We start from the raw sequence: 23,334 nt of genomic DNA on the forward strand, positions 1-23,334 counted from the left end.
CTCCACTCCAGCTTATCCTCAGGGAAATGGGTAGGCCAAGGCCGTTAACAAAGTTATAGTCAGTGGACTTAAGAAGAGGCTGGATGACGCAAAGGATAGATGGGTAGAGGAATTGCCACACATTTTGTGGACATATCAGACTACGCCGCGAAGATCCATTGGAGAAACACCCTTCTCCATGACTTACAGGGCTGAGGCGGTGATACCTTTGGAATCTGGGTTTCCCACATTAAGGACGAGTTCTTTTAGCCCGGGAAATAACGATGGCCTCCTGGAGAAAAGCCTGGATCTAGTTGAGGAACGGCGAAAGGCCGCCATGGTCCAACTGGCTTATTATCAGCAGAAGCTCAAACGAGGATATGATACTCATGTGAAGCTAAGGCCACTAGCGCCTGGGGATTTGGTGTTGAGGAAAGTCATGGGTACTTCCAAAAATCTAGCGTGGGGAAAGCTAGCACCAACTTGGGAAGGACCATACCGAATCATTTCTGTAGCGGGCATAGGGTCATATCACTTAGCTGATCTAGATGAAAAAATTGTACAACGCCCTTAGAATGTAAATAACCTATGAAGGTATTATTATTAATGAAAAGCACTTTTGTCGTTCGTTGTTCAAATTATCATTATGTAACAGTTCGATTTACTTATTATAAATATCAAACAGAAACTTGGTCATGCATGGTCCTCGGACCACATACCTCGTGAAAATTGATATCTTATTGATTGTTAAATAGAACCTTAGTTATGTCGGGTCCTCGAACCTTCTACTTTGGAGAAATTAACATTTCAATTCGCTATTTCTAAATATCAAACAGAAATTTGGTCATGCATGGTCCTCGGACCACGTACCTCATGGAAATTGATATCTTATTGATTGTTAAACAGAACCTTAGTTATGTCGGGTCCTCGGACCTTCTACTTTGGGGAAATTAACATTTCAATTCGCTATTTCTAAATATCAAACAGAAACTTGGTCATGCATGGTCCTCGGACCACATACCTTGTGGAAATTGATATCTTATTGATTGTTAAACATAACCTTAGTTATGTCGGGTCCTCAGACCTTCTACTTTGGGGAAATTAACATTTCAATTCGCTATTTCTAAATATCAAACGGAAACTTGGTCATGCATGGTCCTCGGACCACATACCTCGTGGAAATTGATATCCTATTGACTGTTAAACAAAACCTTAGTTACGTTGGGTCCTCGGACCCTCTACTTTGGAAAAATTAGCAGAAACCGTGCCTCATGAGTGTTGATGTGTTGATGAGCCACAGTAAGTTTTATGGATTGCTTTATGCCCAAAACTAAATGCTAAGTTCAGTTTTAGATTGTGTATTGTTGTATTACATATATTATGGTTTTGAGGCATTATGTACATATATACACTAAGTGTATGTACTTTTATTTGAAGTTACTGCTAATCGAAATGTTGTAAAGACTTTACTATGTATTAGGGGGTGGAGTTAATTGTTCCACTTATGTAATTTTGCGCTAAGGAGAAACGAATTAGTATTTTTGTACTGAAGGTTAGAAGTCAGTTGAAGATCAAACCTTTCAAATTTCTCATTAATTTTGTCAGGATATACACTGGAAATAAAAGCCCTAATACAAAAATTATTACATGAGAAAAGGGGAGGGAGTCCTAACTGGCCTAGGTCTTAAACCTTGGTGGGGCGGTCCTGCTTGGATGTGCTGGCAACCCCTTTTGCTTTGCTGTCCTCCTCTGTTTGTTTTAGCTCCACTTCGAATGAGGTCTGGACTTGTTTCCTTTTGTCTTTTGCCACTGGTGGAGGAACATTGGCCTCGGCATTCTTGCTCAGAGGCTTCTCGGCTTCGTCGCCTTGTTCCTTCTCTTTGTCAGAACCAGCAGGTTCTTTAGGAGTTGGAATGGGCTCTGGAATCGTGGATGGATGCGTTGAAGGTGCTATCTCGTGGGTAGGTGCGACAGGAGGAAGCTCTTCGAGCACTTGGATGTCCTGAGGAAGCCAAATGTTCTCAGGTTTCCTCAACTCGGAAGTCGTGGGAATTCCTACCACATTCAGAGCTTCTGCCCACACTTGTTGGCAGTACTCCCTGCATAGCTCTACGAACTCCTCTGTCAGTTGATTTTCTGTCGCCTCAACCCCTTATTTGTAAGCAACCTTCTTGGCAGCCTCCACGTTTTCCTTGAGGGTACGAGCCTCTTCCCTCACTCGAGCAAGCTCCTTCCTCAGGTCAGAGTTTTTTTGTTGGGCTTTAGACAAGTCCTCGTCCTTTTGACGCAGAAGTTTATGTTGCCCCTCCACTTGAGTTTTCATCGTTTTGAGGCTGGCCTCGGCACCATCTCTCTCCCTCTTTTCCTCTGTCAGCTGCTTGGTTAGGTTCTCGTTCTCCGCAAAGGTTTGGTCTAAGGCCTTCTCGGTCTCTAGTCTGGCCTCAAGTTCAGCTGTAGCCTTTTTCCGAGAGTCTTCCACCCACCTTTCTGCAGCGAAGACTTCTTGTATGGCCTGCATTAAAGTATTAAACAAATGCATTATTGTTCAAACGAATCCAAGGTACGTATGAACGATTTTTCGCTAAAACATGATGAAAGCAGTAAGGTGGGGGTAAATACGAGACACCCACCAAAGCCAAGTCCCTTTTGAGAGAGAGAAAAAGATGTGGTTGAGTCATCTTGTCAAGGGTATCCATGTCCTTTAGTAGGAGAAGAGGCCGTTCCAAAGCCTCAGTCAGGTGATGAGCGTGTCCTTGCTGGAACGCCCTAATACTAGATTGGCAGGAGATTGGGGCCCCATCTAGCTTCAGTTTGGGAGACCAGTTGGCCTATGTACGGCGTACCTCGGCCAGGTCACGGTTCTCCCCACTCTCTACTGAAGAGGCACGTCCCTTACCTTTGCCTACTTTCTGTTGTTGTTGTTGTTGCTTTAGTTTCTTCTGCCTCTCCATCTCTGCCTCCTCGGTCTCGTTTTTCCTCTTCTTCTTAGGTTTCGGAATGGGAATCTTAGGATCAAAGGGAGGAGGGGGTGGTGGCCGAAGGGGAGGGATCTGTGACTCAACCACGCCCTTTTTAAAGGCTTTCGTGCCCTTTTAGACATCAGCCTCCTAAGAGTAGATATGTCGTCTTCCTCGGAGCTAGAGTCGGGTTATGCTATTATTAAATTCTTTATGCTAGAAGTTTCTGCAGGCATGTGCTCTTCGTCTGAGAGGATGACGAGTTGATCCTCTCGAGGTCTCTCAGCTTCTTCAAGGCGAAACTGTTTAATTTCCTCGTCAAGTGATCGTTGCGAAGATGACTGTTCTTCTCGGATGGCTGTCGTTTGGGAATGCGCTGAGAGAGGAACTGCAGCGATGGGGTGAGAATACAATATGATGGAGGGGTCATCTGGGAGTTCATGGTCAGAAAGGAAGCCTCGTTGTGAAATATCTATCATTTTGCGTCGTTGGTCTGCTGCGGTGATCGCGTTGTCAATCTCTTGGAAATCATTTGATAAAGGATCGTATCCTAATATCAGGTGGGCTGCTCTCACTTGTAGTTCTTTGCTAATAAACACTTCGGATCGAAGAACGCGATTGAGGTCCGCGACGCTGCAAAGGCTTAGACGCAGCCGTACGTGTTGTTTATCTGTGAAAAACATCCGAGGAGATGAGCATGGTTAGATCAACAATGAATATCAAAGAAAGGTGTAGTAATACGCAATGTAACAAAAAACGGTAAAGTTAACGGGACTAAGTCACAGGTTAGGGAATCTAACTCCTATGGAGTCACACCTGGGTCTCCCCATTCGACTGGGCAGTAAGGACCGTTAGACTAGTTTCCCGAGGTGATAAGATAGTTGTCTTTCATGCCTTTACTGGATTTGGGAAGACAGGATATTAGCCTAACAATGTTAGATCTGGATTTAAGATAATATCCTACGCCTTTAAGTTTATGGCACTCGTACATTTAAATGACGTCGTGCCATGTGAGGTTCAGACCCATTTGTTCATTTAAAACGTCGACATGACCTAAGACTCTAAACACATTTGGTGTGCACTGATCTAGGCATAACCTATGGTTACGTAGGTATTCGCTGGTTACGTTTCTCATGGGAAGGGTCATCCCACCTTCTAGGAATGCGATGATGGGGATGATAACTTCTCCCTCTCTTCTAGCGTTACCTATGGCTTCTACTGGGCAATATCTCAAGCCTACGTCTTGGGGAATATGATATTTGGCCCGAAAACCCTCCATACCGGCGTCGGTATCTACTAAACACTTAAATCTACCCATTTGGTGGGAGTGAGAATGAAAGTTTAGAGAAGGGGAGGGGTCTAGTTGGTGGCCGAGGACAGAAGCCAAGGAGAAATGAGTAAAGGAAGTTGAGAACTTACAGGAAATAGTTAGGCGATTCTTCACGAGCTTCTTGAGAGGAAAGAGAGTGAGTAACTCTTAGACTTGATTGATTTCTGAAAGGATGGATGGAGATTCGGTTTCCAAGGCATTTTGGCGTGTGGGAGGCGGCCTCGAATCAGAATTATCCTGCCCAAATTTTTAGAGCGAACCCGGACTGTTGGATGCGTATCTCACCGTTGAACGTGGGAAACAAGACGTAACTTGCAGTCATTAATGCGAGTGTTCCGGGTTTCGAAGCGTCAAGGGTGGTTTTAAAGGAACAAAAGGACCCTTACACGTGTGGCGGTGTGCAAAGTGTGTGGAGGGTGCGCTGTTGGTTCAAAACTCCATTTCTCTCCTCGGATGGGGGGAAAAATGAAGTTTTTAGGGGCTATTGTGGGGGGTAAAAATGCTTAAATGCAGATTTGGGCCTTGGGCCTGGTTTGTTGGTATAATTCTGTTCAATCAGAGTCTTCGAGGCCCACGGGCCAGTTCGCACTACAAGGGGTAGAGGAATTGTCCGAGGAGGAGTATCTTCTCGGACGGGCCCAATAAAGGCCATGAGACGTGCTAAAGGATTTAAAGACAGAATTCTGGAAGATCTGTTGGGTAAAGGCGTGATCCAAGCACTCGTTAGAAGGAGGAACGTGTGAGAAATACTAGAAGAGAAAAAAGCTGCTACCACCATATTAAAGGCCCTGCACCTACCTTCCTGGCCGCATTAATGGAGGAATGACCTCTGAATAATAATATTCAGTCTTCTAGCTACTATTTGAGGACTTCAAGAAGGTGGTTGATGGGACAAGTATCTATGGGGAAAATCTGTGTTACACGTGGAAGAAACAGGGAAGAAAAAGAGGGCTATAAGAAGACGAGAGAGGAAAGAAGAGAGGGGGCTTTTTTTTAAAACTAAAAATTGTAATCTTTTGCTTAAAGAAAGAAAGGCAATACGAGTGATCCTCGGCTTACGTCTGAGGAGAGTTTTTTTGTCATATTTATCTATTATTCGCATAAATCGCAGCATTCTAGCATGTTTATTAACTATCCAATATTCCTAACCTAGGTTTTAAACCCATACTCTACAAATTTCATTGTATAGACTCTTTGGGCTTGAGTCCATCTAGGGATTGGACCGGGTACAAATTGTGCACTTACAGTTTCGATCAAATACAAGAAAACAAGTTCATATTTTTACTTAAAAAAAAGTTTTATATTAAAAAAAAAAAAAAAAACGACGCATACAATAGGAATAATTTCTTTGCACATTTATAGTCATCACTTGAGATTCCTCTTTGAGGATCTGTTTCATTCAACTTTCAAGTATTGATTCTTAGTGGAAATGAGATATTGTGATCATATCTAAATAAAGTAACCACAATTAGTTGCTTCCATTAGATGAGAATAATTTCTTTTGGAGTTCTATACATTCTTTTTTTAATTGCTTTTCTTCTAGTTATCCTTCACTTTTTTTTAATGACATTTGTAGTGAACATTATTGATGCAATGGATGTAAATTTAAATGAGAGTAATCATGAAAAATCTCTTATTTAATGTAAAGTAATGATTGTGGAGGGGAGTGTTTCTTTACATGCTTCATGTTAGATTTATGTTTTTAGTTTATATTAAAATTTTATATAAAAAAATATAAGGGAAGAGGAAGATGTACACTATCATAGGAGTTTGTGCTTAATGACGAGAGATGTTTAGTGCTTTTCTCTCTTAGGAAAAAGTATTAGTTAAAAACTTCATTACAACTAGCTCAAAGATTGATATTCAACTAAGACTTTTACCTTAGACCACTTTCCATTTGTTAGTAATTGTTTAGACTAATGAGTACTATAGTTTTTTTTTTTTTAAGAGAGTACTAAATTGGAAAAAAATAAGTTTGTTAAACATCTAATAAAAATGATTATCATTTTTTTTTTGGATTCAATTCAACAAATATGATAACTTATTATCAAAATTACCTTGATGGATAGCTTAAAACATAATCAATATTAGAAAGTTTTTTGTTGTTGAATAATGAATATAGAATTGAATTTCATCTACACTAAAAAAGAAAAATTTATACTTTGACATAATGATAAGGAATAATCATAATAAAGCAAACATATTATAGTTTCAAAACTTAATATATCTATACATTTTTGGGGAGGGGGACAGAGGGAGACAATCATTTGTTTGATCAACCCTTGTAATATAGTGAAGTTTCTATTATACTTCTTTTTTTTTTTTCATAAAAATAGAATGATCAAATTTGATTCATAATTATAGTCAAATTTATGAAAAAAAAGTTAAAAAATACTACTGATTATGTAATTTAATTGATTTATACCCTCAACTTTTATAATAATATTAATGTGCCCCTTTCATCAATGTCCATTAATCTCATTGTTAATTTTAATCCACCCAAAAATTATGTTATTTTAGAACAAAAATAGAAAAAAAAAAACGCTATCATTTTTAGACGAGTTAACTCACAAAAATTTAGTAAACCATAACACAATGACCACATTAACATGGTTAGAACAATCAAGTCCATAACTGCAAGTGTTGAAAGTTGATAAACAAATTTAGTTGAACTCTAAACTTTAAGAGCATTTTAATTCTTTATTAAGTTTGAAAAGTATTATGTGACATCATAAATTTAGTTGAAGGACATAGATAATAGTAATTAATAACTTTTTTTTACAATTATAACAGACAGTCATTGTCAATAACATTTCATCAAGATTTTTCAAATCTAATAGCTAGATTTCAAAGAAAAATTTATACATTAAAAAAAAAAAAAAACGAACTTAGGAGAAGTAAATAACTACTCCAAAAGGTTCTGGAACTAGTCAAAAACTGCTCTGGCAAGAGCCGTACGAATTTAGAGAAAAAAAGAAGAAGAAAATTAGGAGAGAAAAAAACAAAATAATCAAAAGAAGCAGACAAAAGAGATTTCTGCGTGCGGCCGACGCCAAGGCACGTGGCGACAAAGGGTTCCATCTCAACTCTCTTTTAGCCAATCCAATTATCCAATTCCCCAAAATACCCTCCACATGCCCAGGAAATAACGAAACCTGCCACTCGACCACGACCACGTGTTTTGTCCTCTAGCGCAAAGCGCGTGACGACATGTTTTTTGTCAGAGCTTGAAGAGAGCTTTCCTTTTAATAATTTTGTTTTTTCCCAAAAAAAAAAAAAAAAAAATGTGGGCTTTGGATTTTGTCGTATTCTATAGAGACTGTTTCTATATCACCATCTTCTTGTGGGTAATGGACACGTGTCAAGGACACATAACTCACGTTTTTAAGTCATGGGTCCTACCCTCTAAAGTCTTTTTATTCTTGAAACAACTTGATACGATGATCAAAAACTCAATTAGTGGGACCCTTCTTAAAAAAAAAAAAAAAAAAAGACCCACCTGTGATTTGCATTGTGGAATATGGGTTTGCCACGTCTTATTGTTTTGGAGCTTTGCTTTGTTTTGTGTTTGTGTTTGTATTTGTGTGGTTGATTAGATTTTTTTTCTTATGACAAAATTGATGTGGGACCTAATAAAGGATCTCCGCCGTTGGTTTTGTTAGATGGAAAAGGTCCAAGCTATGATGGGTGTGCGATAAAGTTTGACAAAACAAACAAGAAATCAAAAGTTTTGGGTGCTTTGTTGTACACTTTGGTTATTTGTACTTTAAGCTAATCTTGACCGTTCATTTTTTTTTGATTGATGGGAAAACCTTTTACAATTACAATACAAGTAAGCCAAAGATTCTTTTATACATGAAAATGAAATCCTTATCAAGGTGGCTTTCCGACTCTATCAATTTTATTGCTCCCTAATAAGTTTCTTCGAGGTTTAGTGAGGTGGTTTGATATGACTAAGTCTTTTGTCTTTAATCCTAGTTTATGATATTAACGGATAAAAAAAAATCAAGATATTCAAACTTATCGTAAAGATGACATAATACAATTGTATTTTGAAAAAAAGTAAATTATATTAAAGTTGTACACAAATCAAAATCTTAGAACAATACCATGAATTTAGCAAAAAACAGAAGAAAGAAAAAAAGAACAATACCATGAAATGGTATGGTATGAATAGAGAGTTACAAGTTTGAGTTCATAATGGTGTAAAATTTACTATCTTTCTTGAAAGAAATGAATGCCCTAATACTATAATATCACTCACAATCTTAGGCCCTAAGATCACGAAAACAAAACAATTTCCCCAATATGTCTTGGTCATTGGAGACTGAGCATTATTGTTCAAAGTTTACAGTAGTAGTCAAATTTATTATTTGAATTTATAATCCTTTTGCACTGACCAGGAAAAAATGGTCAATGTTTATTTTCCTAGCTAAGCTAATTCGTAGGGGTGACATTTTCGATTGAGAAAAATATATAATTTTTAGAGAAGATGAACAATATTTTAGGATAGTTTTATGTGTAATTTTAACTTTTATAGACCTATGAAAATATGTTTTATTTATGTATTCTCTCTCTCTCTTTTTCAATGTGTAGCACATGCTATCATTCTTACAAACATGAGACTCCAAAAACCCTAGATACGTCAGCCAAACCAGAAGATGATATATTGTCATAAACCTTACAACTATGCACCATCTAATACCAAAAGAAAAAAGTAATGATAATAAAGGCAAAGAAAGCATAGACTTTGAAATCTTAGAATAACTCCAACGCCCACCTATAGAGAAAGTTTCCCGTAGTTTTTTTTAATCAAAACTTCGTGGTCTCCATGAGATCATCAGTGTTCCCATGTAACGAGATAAATATAAAGTGTCTTAAGTTATTGATATGTAACTTCTTCTTAAACTCTGGTAAATACTAACACACACGGATTATTACACAACCACACATACACTTTTAATACCAAAATCGTGATTTGAAACTATCACACACATTTTTACACAAAAATTGTTACATATAACTATTAGTGTAAAATCAACATTACGGCATTACGCCAGGCTTGTAGTATTTTTGGTTTCATATAATTAACATTGGCAAAAAAAGATAAAGACAAAACGTATAAAACCAAAGTTGATGTAAAAGAAAAAAAGAAAGAGTAAAATAATAGCACGCTAGTGCTTGTATATTTGGATGCATATGTTGTCCTTATATGAAGGTTTGGCTAAGCATGTGCCACACACATACAAACTATACCAAACATCTTTGCCGTGTTGCTTACTACACCTTTTCTTTTTTTTTTCCTCTTCAGCTTCCCTTTCTTTCCTTTTTCTATCAGCATGCGCTCTCTCTTTCTCTCTCTTTATTCAATAGGCTATCTGTATCTTTTGGGACTTAATTTTTTTTTTCTTTTTTCTCTCTAATAACGTGCGGCCCACTATGAGTTTTGGCCTTTTCTGCATTAGGTCAACAACTAGGAACAGCTTTTGGCCTCTTGTGCCAATTGGGTCAATTCCACCAAGTGGAAAATGATTTTTTTGATGTATAATGTCGTCTTTTTTATTTTTATTTATTTATTCTTAACTCACCCAAAAATTTAGATCAGATGGGTCAGTGTAGACACCAAAAAAATCTCTTTCCTTCTCTTTTCTTTTTGCTAAAGTCAGTATAGAAAGAAATTAGATTTGATGTATTGCCCGTTTGCTGTAGTTTTTTTTTTTTTGGTTCTTTTTTTTTTAGTTTCAACTTATGATTTTAACTCCTGATAATAACTATTTATCATTAGATCAAGATATTATTAATTTTTTGGGTAGAAGCAGAAATTGAATCTCAAATCTCTTTTTTAACCATCTGAAACTTTACCAATTGAGCTAACTGAAACTCATTTTTCTTATTTTTCCCTATTATAGAAAAAAAAAATCAGGGCAATTGGGTTCTCTTTTTTCTTTTTTTTTTTTCTAAATATATATAGAAAGAAATAGATTATATAATAGATTTTACTAACGTGTGCCATCAAGGCTTTTTTATCGGGAATTGAATAAATTTTACAACCTTTTCAATTTCCCATAAAATATTTCTAAAAACAGATGGCTTTAGGGTACACATTAATCGGACCTTATTTTAAATATTGTTGTTGTAGGTAATGCAAGTGATCAATGACTTTGAACCTCTCTCATCCTTGTGTTTATTTAGACTAAAACAAGATAAGGAATTCTTATGTCTTTTTCTTTATTAATATGTTATACATTCACCTATAAATCTTGAACATTGATCTCACTATTCATTTTACTCTTATAATGGAAGAAGCTGTCATCTTGGTTAGAATTCATTAACAAAAGAATTATTATGATTGGTTACCATCATCATCATCTCTACTCTTTATCTAGAATGCTCAAAGTACTACATGAAGAAACATTTTTAGAAGTTAAGCACAAGCAGATTTGATTAGTGAAAATTTAATTAGCTGGGCCATAGAAGTAAAGCACAAAGAGAATATTCTTCGCTATTCTCATTTTAAAATTGTCTCCAATTACCTACTATTTTCCCCTTTTAAAAAAAAATATTTTATAGATATAATAGAATTTTAAATTATAGTTTCTCCTCCACGATAATTGTTTTACAATAAATCAAGATACCAATTAGTTTTTTATAAAGACATGATTCGAATATTATATCTTTTATTCAATGACATAAGACTTTACCTACAATTTTCTTTTACCGTCAAATCAAGTTATTAGCTAGAAAATCTAAAATATTACTTTGGAGGAAAAATATAAAGGAAAAAAAAGAAAAGAAAAAAAGAAAAAGAAAAAGGATATATATATATATACACACACATATGTATAAGGGGGAAAAGATCAATATGGAGATGTTCTAAAATGCATAACATATGCTTATATTAACCCATCAGTCTTTACACATGTCATTTTTTGTTCTTTCTCAGCCTTGAAAAAAAAAAAAAAAAACCATGCATGTCAATTGAAAACACAAAAGAACAACCATCCATATGCGCCCAATATATATCTCTTTTCATAATTTTATTTTGAATGTGTCAGAATAGTGGTTAAATACTTTAATTTACCTTTTTTTTTAAAACCCTTTTAAGTTTTTTTGGATAAATGACAGTTTATCAAAATTTATAAAAGTAATTATACTCTGTACTAAAATAAAAATGTTTGAAAATGCAAGTAATTTGAAGATGCTCAAAGAAATTGAAAATTTTAAACATGCAGCAAATAATATGTCTATCAAAATCTAACTTCTCAAAAGTTGTTTTTGTTATTCACAATATGCACAAATTAGTTGTTTCATGATAGTTTCTAGTAAAAATAATGTTATAAAAATTGAACTCTGTTTTTATATGAATTTTTATAACTTTCTAGCTTGCACCTAGAAGCTAGCCTTACAGTAGATGCAATGAATATGATGGGATTGATGGCTATTATATAAAGGTTCGGTTAATATGTGCCCTAAAATCATCTGATTTTAGAAATATTTTATGAAAAATTGAAAATGTTGTAAAATTTATTCAATTCCTGATAAAACTTTTTCCAAAAATAATATACTATTATGTGCCTTTAGGGCACATATTAGTAAAATCCTTTAAAATATAATGATCATTATTTAAATAAGCAATGGCCCTCATATTAATAAAACACTATAGTTAATGTTATGCATCCCTTTAACAAAAATTTAAAATAATATATAATTTTATGTTTTATATTAGGTTGCACAAAATGTTGTCTTTAGGTTTTCCCTTTGCCTCCACTAGGTTAACTTTTTATTGGGTATTTGGAGAAAGAAAGCTATATGCAATGAATGTGTGGTCTTGGGTGATGAAGTCACTCTTGATTAATTAATACAAAAACACCACCAGACTTGGTTCATTGCATGTGAGCTATTGGTTGATTAATTAGATTCTCCTATTGAGCAAAGAAGTATCACATGCTTGTTTATAATCATCTTTCACAATATTTTCTCATCACCAAAGCATAAAAAGTTACATAATGAAAACTGTGCTTTATATATGTTAGGTAAGACCGAATGTTGAAGCAGACATCACTCAAGTATTTTGGTCCAAGATTTTCTATGATGACAATTTTATTGAAAAAAAAAAAGAATGCATGACCCATTTGGCTTACCATTAATCCACTTTGTGGTCAAGCTGATTCAACTTTCAATTATGCTTTCCCATGTTAATCAGACAAAATAGGCATGTTTGTCATGTGTTTGCTACACAGTGAACTGCCTAATTTTGGTGTTGAAATATATTGCATAAATCACCCAGATAATCATAGCATAATAGTATAAACCCCACAGTGGGAGAGGAAGATATTTTGGATTAAATAAATTAAACCATTATTTTCAATTTTCAAATAACAAAAACAATATAGGAAGCACCAAAGTTAAAGTGGAGTCCAAGAATAGGCCTTAAACAAAGAAGATTTCAATCATTGTCTTGGTCACTGAGTCTAGTTACCTTGTGACATATATAGTCCATGATATCAAATTGGGTCTATTTGTTTCTTTGTGATGAATAGGAGAGACCAATCAAACCTCGAGACAAACTAAAATGGGTTTGATCCCTCAAATACACCAACCACCCTCGTGATATATGAAAATTACACTTCGCAATATTTGAATAATTGAGGCTCTACCCTTTGCTTTTTGAAAATTCAATGTTCTTACTTTAGTTGCAACTTTATAACCATTTGTTTTGTGGGGTCAACTCTCTCCTAATGTCGCAGAAAAGGGAAAAAAAAATTGTGAAAGCAATTGGGTTTTAACTAGGGGAATTGTTGGGCGTTGGGGAAGAAAAACAATTTTTGCTGATAGGTAACATTATAAATTACAAGGAATTCCAGTACAGTACTGCAACAGTTCATTGAATTTCCATGTCAAAGTTTTTTTTTTTTTTGAATGCTAAATATTTAACACATACAAGGAGAAAAGGGAGAAGGTTTTTTATTTTTATTTTTATTTTATTTTTAAAAGATAGAATTTCTACTCTAGCCTAATCTAAGTGTATATATGTGTGAAGCTCTCTCTTGGAGACTTGAACCCCGGCCCTTGCCCTCTACACTCTACAAGCATTTATACTTGTGGAGTGACCACCACACCAATGATGCGCGATGGTAAAATAGAGAAGGTTTTAAAGAAACTAGTAGTGATATATATACAAAATGGCCTAACTTTTGAATACACAACGCCTACTTTAAATCTCTATAACTCACACTCGTTTTCCAATGTGGGATTAACTCACTATTTTTTCTTTTGAGAATACTAACTATTTCAACACACACACACACAAAAGGAGAGGAGAGAAAGTTTTAAAGAAATTAACAGTGGTGTATATCCAAAAAGGCTTAACTTTTTGATAGCTCCATGTCAAAGTTAAATACATATTTTTTTTTATTGGCAAGTGGTTATTGAATATTATATAGTGAGAAACATTTCTAACTTAATCCTGAAACAATTGTTTAATTAAATAGATCATGTGTTAGTTAATTCAATCAGGGACAACTTAGTCCTTAGTGAAATTTCCAAGAAGCCAAAATTTAGCCCCAAAAAGAAAAAGGAATCATCAAATGGAGAATTGTCAGAGATTGTTATTTGTTAAAAACACCTTCATGTGGCAGCCCATTTGGCCTTCAAAAAATAAATTAATGTAAATTGTATAATCACTTGGGATAGGAAGTTCTGAAATCTGATGGTAGACTTTGTAAAAATTACAAGGGGGAGTTCTTATATTGCTCCACGATAATTAAATATATTTCAATTTTAACAAAAAATTTGGTATCTTCTATTGATGGATAATTGAATGAGTCAGAGTACGTGTTAGCATCGAATTTAATTAAGTTAAATAAGCATTAATTTAACAAAATATTATAGTAACTGAAAATGATGTTTGAGAATGATGATAAAATAGATGACGAAATGATGAGAGAAAATAAGGAAGAAAACGAGCTTGGCTAACATTATGTGGTTCCCTCTACTGAGTGCAATATAGTTGAAAGACACTTTTATTTGGAACCCAATTACCCAAAACCCACTATCAAAAAAATATTATATTAATCTTTCTTTTGTAAATTCTGAGAACACTTGCTTTGCTTCCAATGAGAGGAATTCCCATAATTAGGAAATATGATAAACATGGCATTTCTATAAACTTTTGAATAAATGGACCATGAAGAACCCTCTTTTAGTTTTTGTTTGGTACATTTATTGGATATTAAATAATTGATTTACTAATGATTTATTGGTCCAGAGGGTATGGGGTTTGGGTGGTGAGAGACTTTTTCTTTCAATCCAAAAGGAATGCAAAAAATTGATAAAACATAGATGTCTTTGTCAGTATTACCTTGTAATTATATATATGAGAGGATGTTGTGGGGTACAATATTGCAGGGGATTTTGGCACAGAAAGAAAGTTACTATTTCTCATGTCATTTGTCTTTGTTATATATATGAATAAAATGGACTCGCTAATTCTGAGTATAAATGGATATGGTGAGAATAGAGCATGATGGGCTAAAGCTGGGCTGGACATCCTAGCCATTTTTAGAGGACAAAGATTACACTATGGGGGCAAAATGGCAAATGATAAGAACTTAATTTAAGCAGCATCGGCCTCGCAAACATTGGTCCAATCTGAGGATTTTAGAAATAAATGACTTAAATTACACATTAATTTCTTCATTCTTGTTTTTTTTTTTTTTTTTTTTTTTGGGGGTGGTAATTATTAATATAATAATACCACACACTCTGAAACATTTTTATCTTTGATCTCATTGATCACTTTTTTTTGGGAGCCCAAAGAGGCAAAGACTACTAATGCACTCACATCACATTAGTGTATAATAGAAAAATGTGTGAAATTTATACAGTTTTATATAAAAATGACCTACATTAGTTTATATGTAATTGTGTAAATTTACAAGTTCACTCAATAACCATGTAAATTTACACTGACACTATCTATTAATCAATGCCCTAAGATCATTGGTTTAGAAGCTATTTTTAGAAATATTTTATTGGGAGAATGATAAAATAATAAATGTTGTTGATAGTTTTTTATATTTCTCATAAAAGTAGTGTCAAAACTTTCGTTTTATATGCTCTAAAGCATCCATTAACATAATCCTTATTTTTTTTCTTTACATATTCCAAGGATGAAGGAATACAGTGAATGATAGTTGTTGTGCGCGAAGAAAAAGAAATCATTAAAAAATCAAGAAAAATTGAATTTTAATGTAATGTAATTTAAAATAAATAATTTGATGAAAGTATTTTGAAAAATGGATGTATAAAATAAAAAAATAAAAATGATTTTATGCTAAAATGAATAATAATTTTTATAGGAATTGATACGAGTGAATCTAACAATTAACAACTTTTGTTCTTTTATGGCTAGGTGAATTTATTGCAGGTTGAAATTGAACCCCAAACATGATATGGACCATAGCAAAGGTGTAGGCACCACTAAGTCCAAAAGTCATTAACAGCTTACAAAGAATTTTGTTTGTTTGTTTTTTTGAAAATGATCTTTTGAAATTTTCGTATTTGGTACGACAAGAAAATAGAGTCAGTGAGAAATTTAAAATTCAGCTCACAAAAATAACTAAGCATTTTGGGAGGAAAATGTTTTCAGTTCCTCAAGAGCAAAATACATTTTATGAAAAGCATTAAAAGTGTGAGTTGGGTAGAGTTACACAAACCCAACATTAAAAAACCCAAGCCCATTAATCTTCCAGAACCAACTTGGGCTTTCTAGTTGGGTTGAGTTATTGGGCTGGTGGGTCTAATACACACTCACACAGCCCAACCTCTCTAGCCCCAGACTGGCACGCTCTTTAATCTCTCTTAGCGTTCTCTCTCGCCGGCGACCTCACTTCCGGCGCCGATTTGCGTCGTCTTCAGACTTTTCAACCTTCTCTCTATCGAAGTAAGTAGTTTTCTTTGCTTAATGTGGGTTTTTACTATTGCCTACAACCTGTTTGTTGAAATGCTTCAATGGGTTTTCAATACATTCTTGTCAATAGCTATACCAAAACTTTCTCTTGGGGACTATTGGAGCATCCTTAATTATTTCATACGATCAAACAGTTTTTTTTTCCTCAACCTTTGTGTATGTTTCTCTTCATGAAACTGATCATGATTTATTAAAATTGTTTTTTTTTAATTAATTAATTAATTTATTTATTTTATGATTCTTCTGTGCATTCTTTTAGATTATTGATAAGCATTTTGTTTTTGGGTTGTTGGGTGTTTGAGAATTTGGGTTTAGGTTTCTGGAAAAAACATGCCTTCTTTGATCCATGATACTCGAACCTTTGTGCAAAATGCCAAGTTCGTGATATTATGCTGGAGCTTTGTGTAGGATTAGGAATTAAAAATCAACATGTTATACCACAGAAACAAAATACATGAAGCTAAGGTTTCTTTCATAATTTTGCAACCCAAAACTCATGTTTCCAGTTTTTCTATTTAGATTATTCTTACAGCATAAGTGTTAGAAGTTGTTGATTGATGAAACGGTGATGACCAGCCATGAGGCTGGAAACAACTTAAAGTCTGAAAATAAGACCTTTTTTTTAGTTATACTCTGCTGGCTTATTTGTAAACTTCAATATCAGTTTACTCGTTTTGTTATCCAGTGCTGTGATAAAAGTAGTAGCATGGAAGTTTTTGCATCGAGCTGGATGACTGTTTGTTCATATTATTTCATGTCTTCCAGGGTTTTGAGTTGTGAATACTATTTTGATTATCAGATTAAATGGAGGAATCAGAGAAGAGGAGAGAAAGACTGAATGCAGTGCGCATGCAAGCTGCTCAGTCTGAATTTTCAATTAATGTTGCAAGTTCTTCGATGCCTGTTTCCCTTTCTGATCCATTGATTGACACCTCTGCAACTATGGCAATGCAGGAGGAGTCGTGTTCTCCTAGGTTTGATTTTTACACACACCCAATGTCAGCATTCTCTGATAGCAAGAAGAGTAGCAAGGCTAGTAATCAGACCAGACCAGATTATTTCACATCTCCCAATTATTGTGGTTCTCCTATGGCACAGTTTTCACCATCTCTTCCAGGTAGTTTGTAATCTTTCGTCATTTTGTCATCTCTTTTTTTCATAGGATAATATCAGATTACCGCACATAAAATGCAGAGGCACCTAATAGATCAGTATGAACATCATGAGCTGTCCAGTAATAAAAGTAGTTGTTGTGATACTTTCTTCTTGATTCCTTCTTCTATAACCTGACTCAAAGAAGGAAGAGGTAAGAGGGCACTAGAGAACATGTGGTCAGGGTGAATGTGCATTTGCTTGAAACAACTCTCTGATAGCTGTTTCAACTAGATGCATTTTGTATAGCCATGCTTGTCTCTCTGATAGTGTTTTCTTAAAAATGAAATTGTAGTTCTTGGGTGATGTGATTGTTTCACATTATTAATAAAATAGTGGAAATTATAACTATTTTCATTCCAAAAATGCTATTCTGTTTTAGTGATTTATCGTTTTATTCTGGTGCTTTGAGTATTTGATGGTATAAGTAGGAGCCACTTATAGAGATGAAACATCGGTTGGTAGAGAACTTGCGATCAGTTGTTATTCAATGTGGCTTTAGTGAATCCTAGCCACCATGTTTTTTCCAAGTGGGGGACATAGGGACTGGAATATCTGGATTTCCATGCTCAGGGCCTCAGGCTTTAGTTGTAACCTTGGGCAAATTAATCACTACCTCTCACATAAGCATGTCATTGTGCAAATGCATGCGGTAAAGTTTTAATCTTATTTTTAATGTCAATGAAAATAAAAGGGGGATTCTTGTATTGTAATTATTGTTATCATTATAATTGTAATAATGGCCGGAATGTTTTATGATGATTATTTGTCACCTGAAGTTTCTCTTTTCTTGCTGTAGCAGGACCAATGAACCCTGGAATGGCCCTGTATTCTGCTCATCAAATCCAGATTAGCAGTTCACCCAATCAGATAATGTACCGAGAACAAGGTTTTTGTTACAGCCCTGGTCCACATAGAAGCCCAATAGGAACATCTAATCCTTTTACCATGCATCCATGGACTCCAGAAGTCTGGAATGCACCAATAACCCCAGCAAGCAGTAGTTTTCCATATAATCCATCTAGAGGGGGCCATCATCCAAGCCCTGGGTTTGGACCAAGAGGTAGCCCGCGTTTTAATACTCAGCAAGGCCGGGGTCACTGGGTCAGCCACAGTCCAAGCCCTGGTTCAGGACGGGGAGGCAGTCCTAGCCCTGGTTCAGGAAGAGGTGGGAGTCGCTGGTATGGAAGAATCATGAGCCCTGTTTTGGGACATAGTAGTGGACGAGGGCGAGGTTCTCATGCTCGTCTATCGGGGCCACAGCAATTTTACAATCAGTCCATGTTAGAAGACCCATGGAAGTTTTTGAAACCAGTTGAATGGAGGCGCATGAGTGCTTTAGTGAATAGTTTGAATGCCCCTGACTCATCAAAATCCAGGATTTCAAAATCTCCTAGCACAAGAAAGACCAAAGTTTCAGAACCTTCAAACAAGTCAAGTTCTCAACCAAGCTTGGCTGAGTACTTGGCTACCTCATTCAATGAAGCTGTAAATGGCACACCAAGTATATGACAGTTGCTGGGAGTTCCATTCGAGCTGGGAGTTCTCACTTCTCAGTAGGATTTCTAACCAGAAAGAGAAGCAGGAGGGCTTAAAAGGTGTTTGGTGGATATCTAGACTCCTGAAGACACCAAAAGAATTTCATATATCTCTTTGCAGAGTTTCGAAGAAACTGTTACTATTTGCAATTGCACGTAATGATCGCTTTTAAAATTCAGAGTAAATTATCAGATGGTTGCAAGCATCTGATACTGTACAAAGTAATAACATAGTAAGTTAATTATAGTTGTGTTTTGCAAGTTATTGTGCCAACTATCAAAGGTTTCCTTTACAGTTGAATATCTTTACAATATGATTGCATTTTGTCACCTTACCAATTAAGGTGCATGTTGACCACGTGAAAGTGGAGTTCAAATCTTCTATCCCACTCTTCTTACTGTACTATTTATTCCACAAATAAAAATATGCCATATGTCCAACTGTTTTTTTAAATGCTAAATTTATGCCTCTATTATTTCAATTACATTTTTTTTTTCAATTTTTTTTTTTTATACAAGATAGAATTATATTCTAGCCTAATCTAAGTATACATGTGTGTGAAGCTCCCTCCTAGAGACTTGAACCCCGGCCCTTACCCCCCACACCCCACAAACACTTATACTTGTGGAATGACCATCGCACTAAGGGTGTGCGGTGGTTATTATTTCAATTACCTAAATATGATAGGTTATTTATTTATTTATTTTAAGAAATTGAAATAATAGAAGGCATAAATTTAGCATTTAATAAAATAGATGGACACGTGACATGTTTTTATTTGTGGAATATATAGTGGAGCAGAAAGAGGGAGACAGAAGATTTGAACTCGTGAAAGCGAAGGCAAGAGGCAACTGATTAATCCTCACATTAGTGCTGCCTTGGGCCTTGGGTATTTATTTATAAGACTTTTCTCTTGCAGGTAATTTTCATGGACCCTACTCCTGCTTCCCTTTCTCTTTAGGGCACACAGCAATCCCACACTTCCTTTTGCCCAACTATTTGGAATTTAAAAGGAACATACTTTTTTTGGTTAAACAAGACCATAATATTAATTAACAACAAACAAGTCTATTGCAAAATAGCTTGGCTTTATCAAAAGCCAGCAAAGGTTCGAACACAAGCAGTGGTTCATTCAAAATAAGGAAGTCTATTAGTTGTACTTGTACTGCCCCTGCAGTCAGATAAGAGGGGTTCCAACATAAAGTTAATAGATGAGGGCTTCATAAACATATAAACAAGAACTTCAATATCCATTTCTACATTAATATTATTAATTCCCAGCTGCTGACCTAGGTTAAGGCCATCTTTAAGGGCCCAGAGCTTAGCCTTGACACTAGAAGTGGTCCCTAAATTCCTTGTACGTTTAGGAGCTTCTGATCTTGAGAAACCTGCTAGCATTAATGTGTTTCTTTGGAAAAATCTGAATTACCCACCAAAAAAAAAAAAAATGGGGGTAACACACTTCCTTAGCTTGCCTTTAAGCTGACTCAAAATACATTTTGTAGGGTCTTGAAAACACAATATTCCACACAGTGGTTACCCTCTCTGAAAGTGTTAGTGATACCAAAGATTAGAAGAATTTAGAATTGATCTCAGATTCTCAATTCATTACAGTTAGTTTATAGGGTTAGAATTTAGAATCACCAGCTCTAATATCATGATAAATTACCAATTATTCCAAAATTTTAAGCTATTGAGAAATGATGGATTAAATCACTTAATCAATATTCTAACATTTAATACCGCAACCTAAAGCTAAAACCATGCCTTGAAACTAGTTTTTGTTGGCAGCATATCTTGTCCATGAAGGTATGTATAAGTTGTCCAGTCAAGCTCAAAAACATGAACCGCGTTTCTCTGTTGTTAAGAAGCATCTTCAATGAAAGGAGGCAGCTTGTAAAACCCCTCACTCTTGCTCCTGTTGAAGTCATACTACAATGCCCAAAGCTTTAATTGCAGGGTGGTTTGCAGGGATTGCTAATTTGTTACTAAGAATGATTTTGAGCTATCATTGTATGTTTTGCTTTCCACTTTCTAAAGCTGTGAAAAAGCTTCCACCTGATGCAGGTGTCACTCATTTAGCTTCTGAAATACCCAATATCTCAGTGCTGCTAAACAAAGAAACCTTGCAGAAATATTCAGGTGAAGGATGAAGATGGTCTATTTTCAATCTCTTCTCTGGCTTAAATACAATGAAAATGGGTTGATCTGGATAATTACTCATGGCAAGACTCGCAATGCCACAGCCCACAACCTAGGAAGTATTTTAACAGATGATCTTCATATTCTAGCACAATGATCTCTGAGGTAGAGGTGGACTCTTCAAACTGAATTCGATAGGCTGCTGAAAATATTTCAACCAAACATCATAAGGGAAAAACAAATGCACTATCTAAATGAGTAAAAGAAAGAAAATGTTATTAATTCTTAATATCAAAATGGAGAATTATTATTTCAGATTCAAAACTCATCCTATGTCTACTTTCATGATTCCATTGACTATGGTTATGATGCCAATTATTACTGTTGACATGAATGCCCAATGTAAAAAAAAAAAAAAAAAAACACTATCATATAATTTCATTCTGAAGTTGCATGAAGTGATGTAGTGAGACTTCAAATTCTAAAAATTGAGTACCTTGCCAATTGGATATTTCTTTTTCATCTTGAGAGAGATGGTTGATAGGTAAACTTATCCCCAAGGATGTCTATTTTTGAAATATAGTGTGAAATATGTATTCATGACACTCTCCAAAGGATAAATAGCTGAAAGTTTAAGTTATCATTAATATTATCTGAGTGAGTATTTTTTTATCTAATTTTCTATAGTTGACACAATCTATCTAATACCCTTTGTGTTAGTGCTCCATGAATTGGTAGTTGATATGAGACAATTGCTGGTTACTTAGTAACATGGATATTACAGAACCAAATAGGCTTATTCTTTTGGATTCTTAAAGGCATATGGACAGAGAGTTGATAGCAGCTGACTGCACTTAATACTTGAAAAACTTATCTGTTTATTTTTTTCAAACAGAGGTGATATGAACTCCACCAACAATTGTGATGAAACCCGATAACAATGATGGTTTGGAACCCCAAGATCGTTAGACAAGATTTGTTGAGCCTTGACCTGTCATCTAATCAGATGAAACACCAAGACTACATTGGATTGAAAACGCCACACCAAGAATTCCTAAGAAACTCTCAAGAATCAAGGTGATAAGTTTGGTTGTTTGAACGCCACAAGATTAACTTGATAAGTTCAAGAGTTCTTTTAAGAACCAAGAGGAACACAAGACCTCACAAGGAGAATAGTTTTTCTGAAAACCAAAATTGATTTTTAAAATTCGTACTACCCATCTATATACCTGAAACAACCCTCCAAGAATAGGCAAGTCATAATTACAGCTTTGAAAACATCACAAAAATTAAGCAAAACAAGTTCCCACGTTTTTTTTGGATTCTTGGACTTTTAAAGGCAGTCAAACAAGCTAAATGACTAGATTTATTTGCCTCTTCAAGTGCTTTGATGACATGGACTAAGCCTTGATTATTATCTGAGCCCACCTTGGTCTTTTCAAAATCAGCCCAATTCTCTTGGACTAGCTCATTTAGTGCTTCCTTGAAATGTTTAGCTCTAAGTCTTGTAATTGGGCCACTAGGAAGTGACAAAGGGCCATATGCAAATTCAACTCCATTTCCACGTGTATGATCAGCATGACCAGCTCCTTGATTTGCATCAAGAGGGGCCTGTAAGCATTTGATAGAATCATTTATCCTAATTATACAAATAAAGAAACAATAAATAACTATATTAATAGATCAACCGAAAGCAAATAAAAAAAATGATACAAGGACCTCCCAACTGCATTTAACTTGAAAAAATTAGTTGTAATTTTTTGGACCAGCTAGAGGTAAGTCCAGATCCTTACTGATAGGCAATAGCAAACCGAACAAGTACTGAATCTCCCTACCTGAAAAAGTGAATCTGTGCTTTGTTTGGAAGGATCATTATAAATGATTTAAAGTATTTTCCTCTTAGGATATGCTTCTTCCACCGCCCCCCCCCCCCCCCCAAAAAAAAAATTGGTTATCAATAATAATGGTTTATCGTCTGCAAACTTCATAACAAGGTTTCCAAGAATGCAGGCATAAGTGTTTCGTAATTAGTTCAGAGGCATAAAGGTTGTTAAAGGACAGAAAGTTGAGTGCGCACGAGCCCAAAACTGCCATGAAAGTTTTTAGCAAAACAACAGATATGGGTTTACATCCTGGCTTACTTGCAAGTACATAAACACAATTAATGTTTGATGTTCTGGCAGATGCTTTGTCAATAGACTCAAAAATAACTTAATAAAAGAAGTGCAATTTGTCCAAAGGTTTGTCAAGATATACATGGAAGT

At 35.2% G+C, this 23,334-nt stretch overlaps 1 protein-coding gene across 6 annotated transcripts; it reads left to right on the forward strand.

Annotated features, from left to right (window-relative positions):
* The first annotated feature begins 16,023 nt into the window (after positions 1 to 16,023).
* Positions 16,024 to 19,201, forward strand: LOC142612976 (protein SICKLE-like). 6 transcript variants are annotated; one of them, XM_075785154.1, is made up of 4 exons: positions 16,026 to 16,210; positions 17,037 to 17,080; positions 17,192 to 17,354; positions 18,189 to 19,201. In XM_075785154.1, the coding sequence occupies exons 2-4, from the start codon at positions 17,042 to 17,044 to the stop codon at positions 18,899 to 18,901; spliced, it is 915 nt and encodes a 304-aa protein (XP_075641269.1). In that variant the 5' UTR covers positions 16,026 to 16,210; positions 17,037 to 17,041; the 3' UTR covers positions 18,902 to 19,201. The 6 variants fall into 6 exon arrangements, with proteins under 6 accessions (XP_075641266.1, XP_075641269.1, XP_075641265.1 ...); XM_075785156.1 differs by having other exon boundaries at positions 16,032 to 16,210; positions 17,037 to 17,100; XM_075785151.1 differs by having other exon boundaries at positions 16,024 to 16,210; positions 17,037 to 17,354; positions 18,192 to 19,201.
* The last annotated feature ends 4,133 nt before the right edge of the window (positions 19,202 to 23,334 follow it).

The sequence above is a fragment of the Castanea sativa genome, chromosome 10, assembly GCF_040712315.1.
Source record: "Castanea sativa cultivar Marrone di Chiusa Pesio chromosome 10, ASM4071231v1".
In the NCBI taxonomy this organism is placed as follows: Eukaryota; Viridiplantae; Streptophyta; class Magnoliopsida; order Fagales; family Fagaceae; genus Castanea; species Castanea sativa.

Excerpts from the sequence above, each read along its gene's own strand:
- LOC142612976 (XM_075785150.1), top strand. The coding sequence starts at position 17,042 with ATGGAGGAATCAGAGAAGAGGAGAGAAAGACTGAATGCAGTGCGCATG. Across the intron at positions 17,355-18,188 it reads GTTTTCACCATCTCTTCCAG|CAGGACCAATGAACCCTGGA; the intron begins GTAGTTTGTAAT and ends TTCTTGCTGTAG.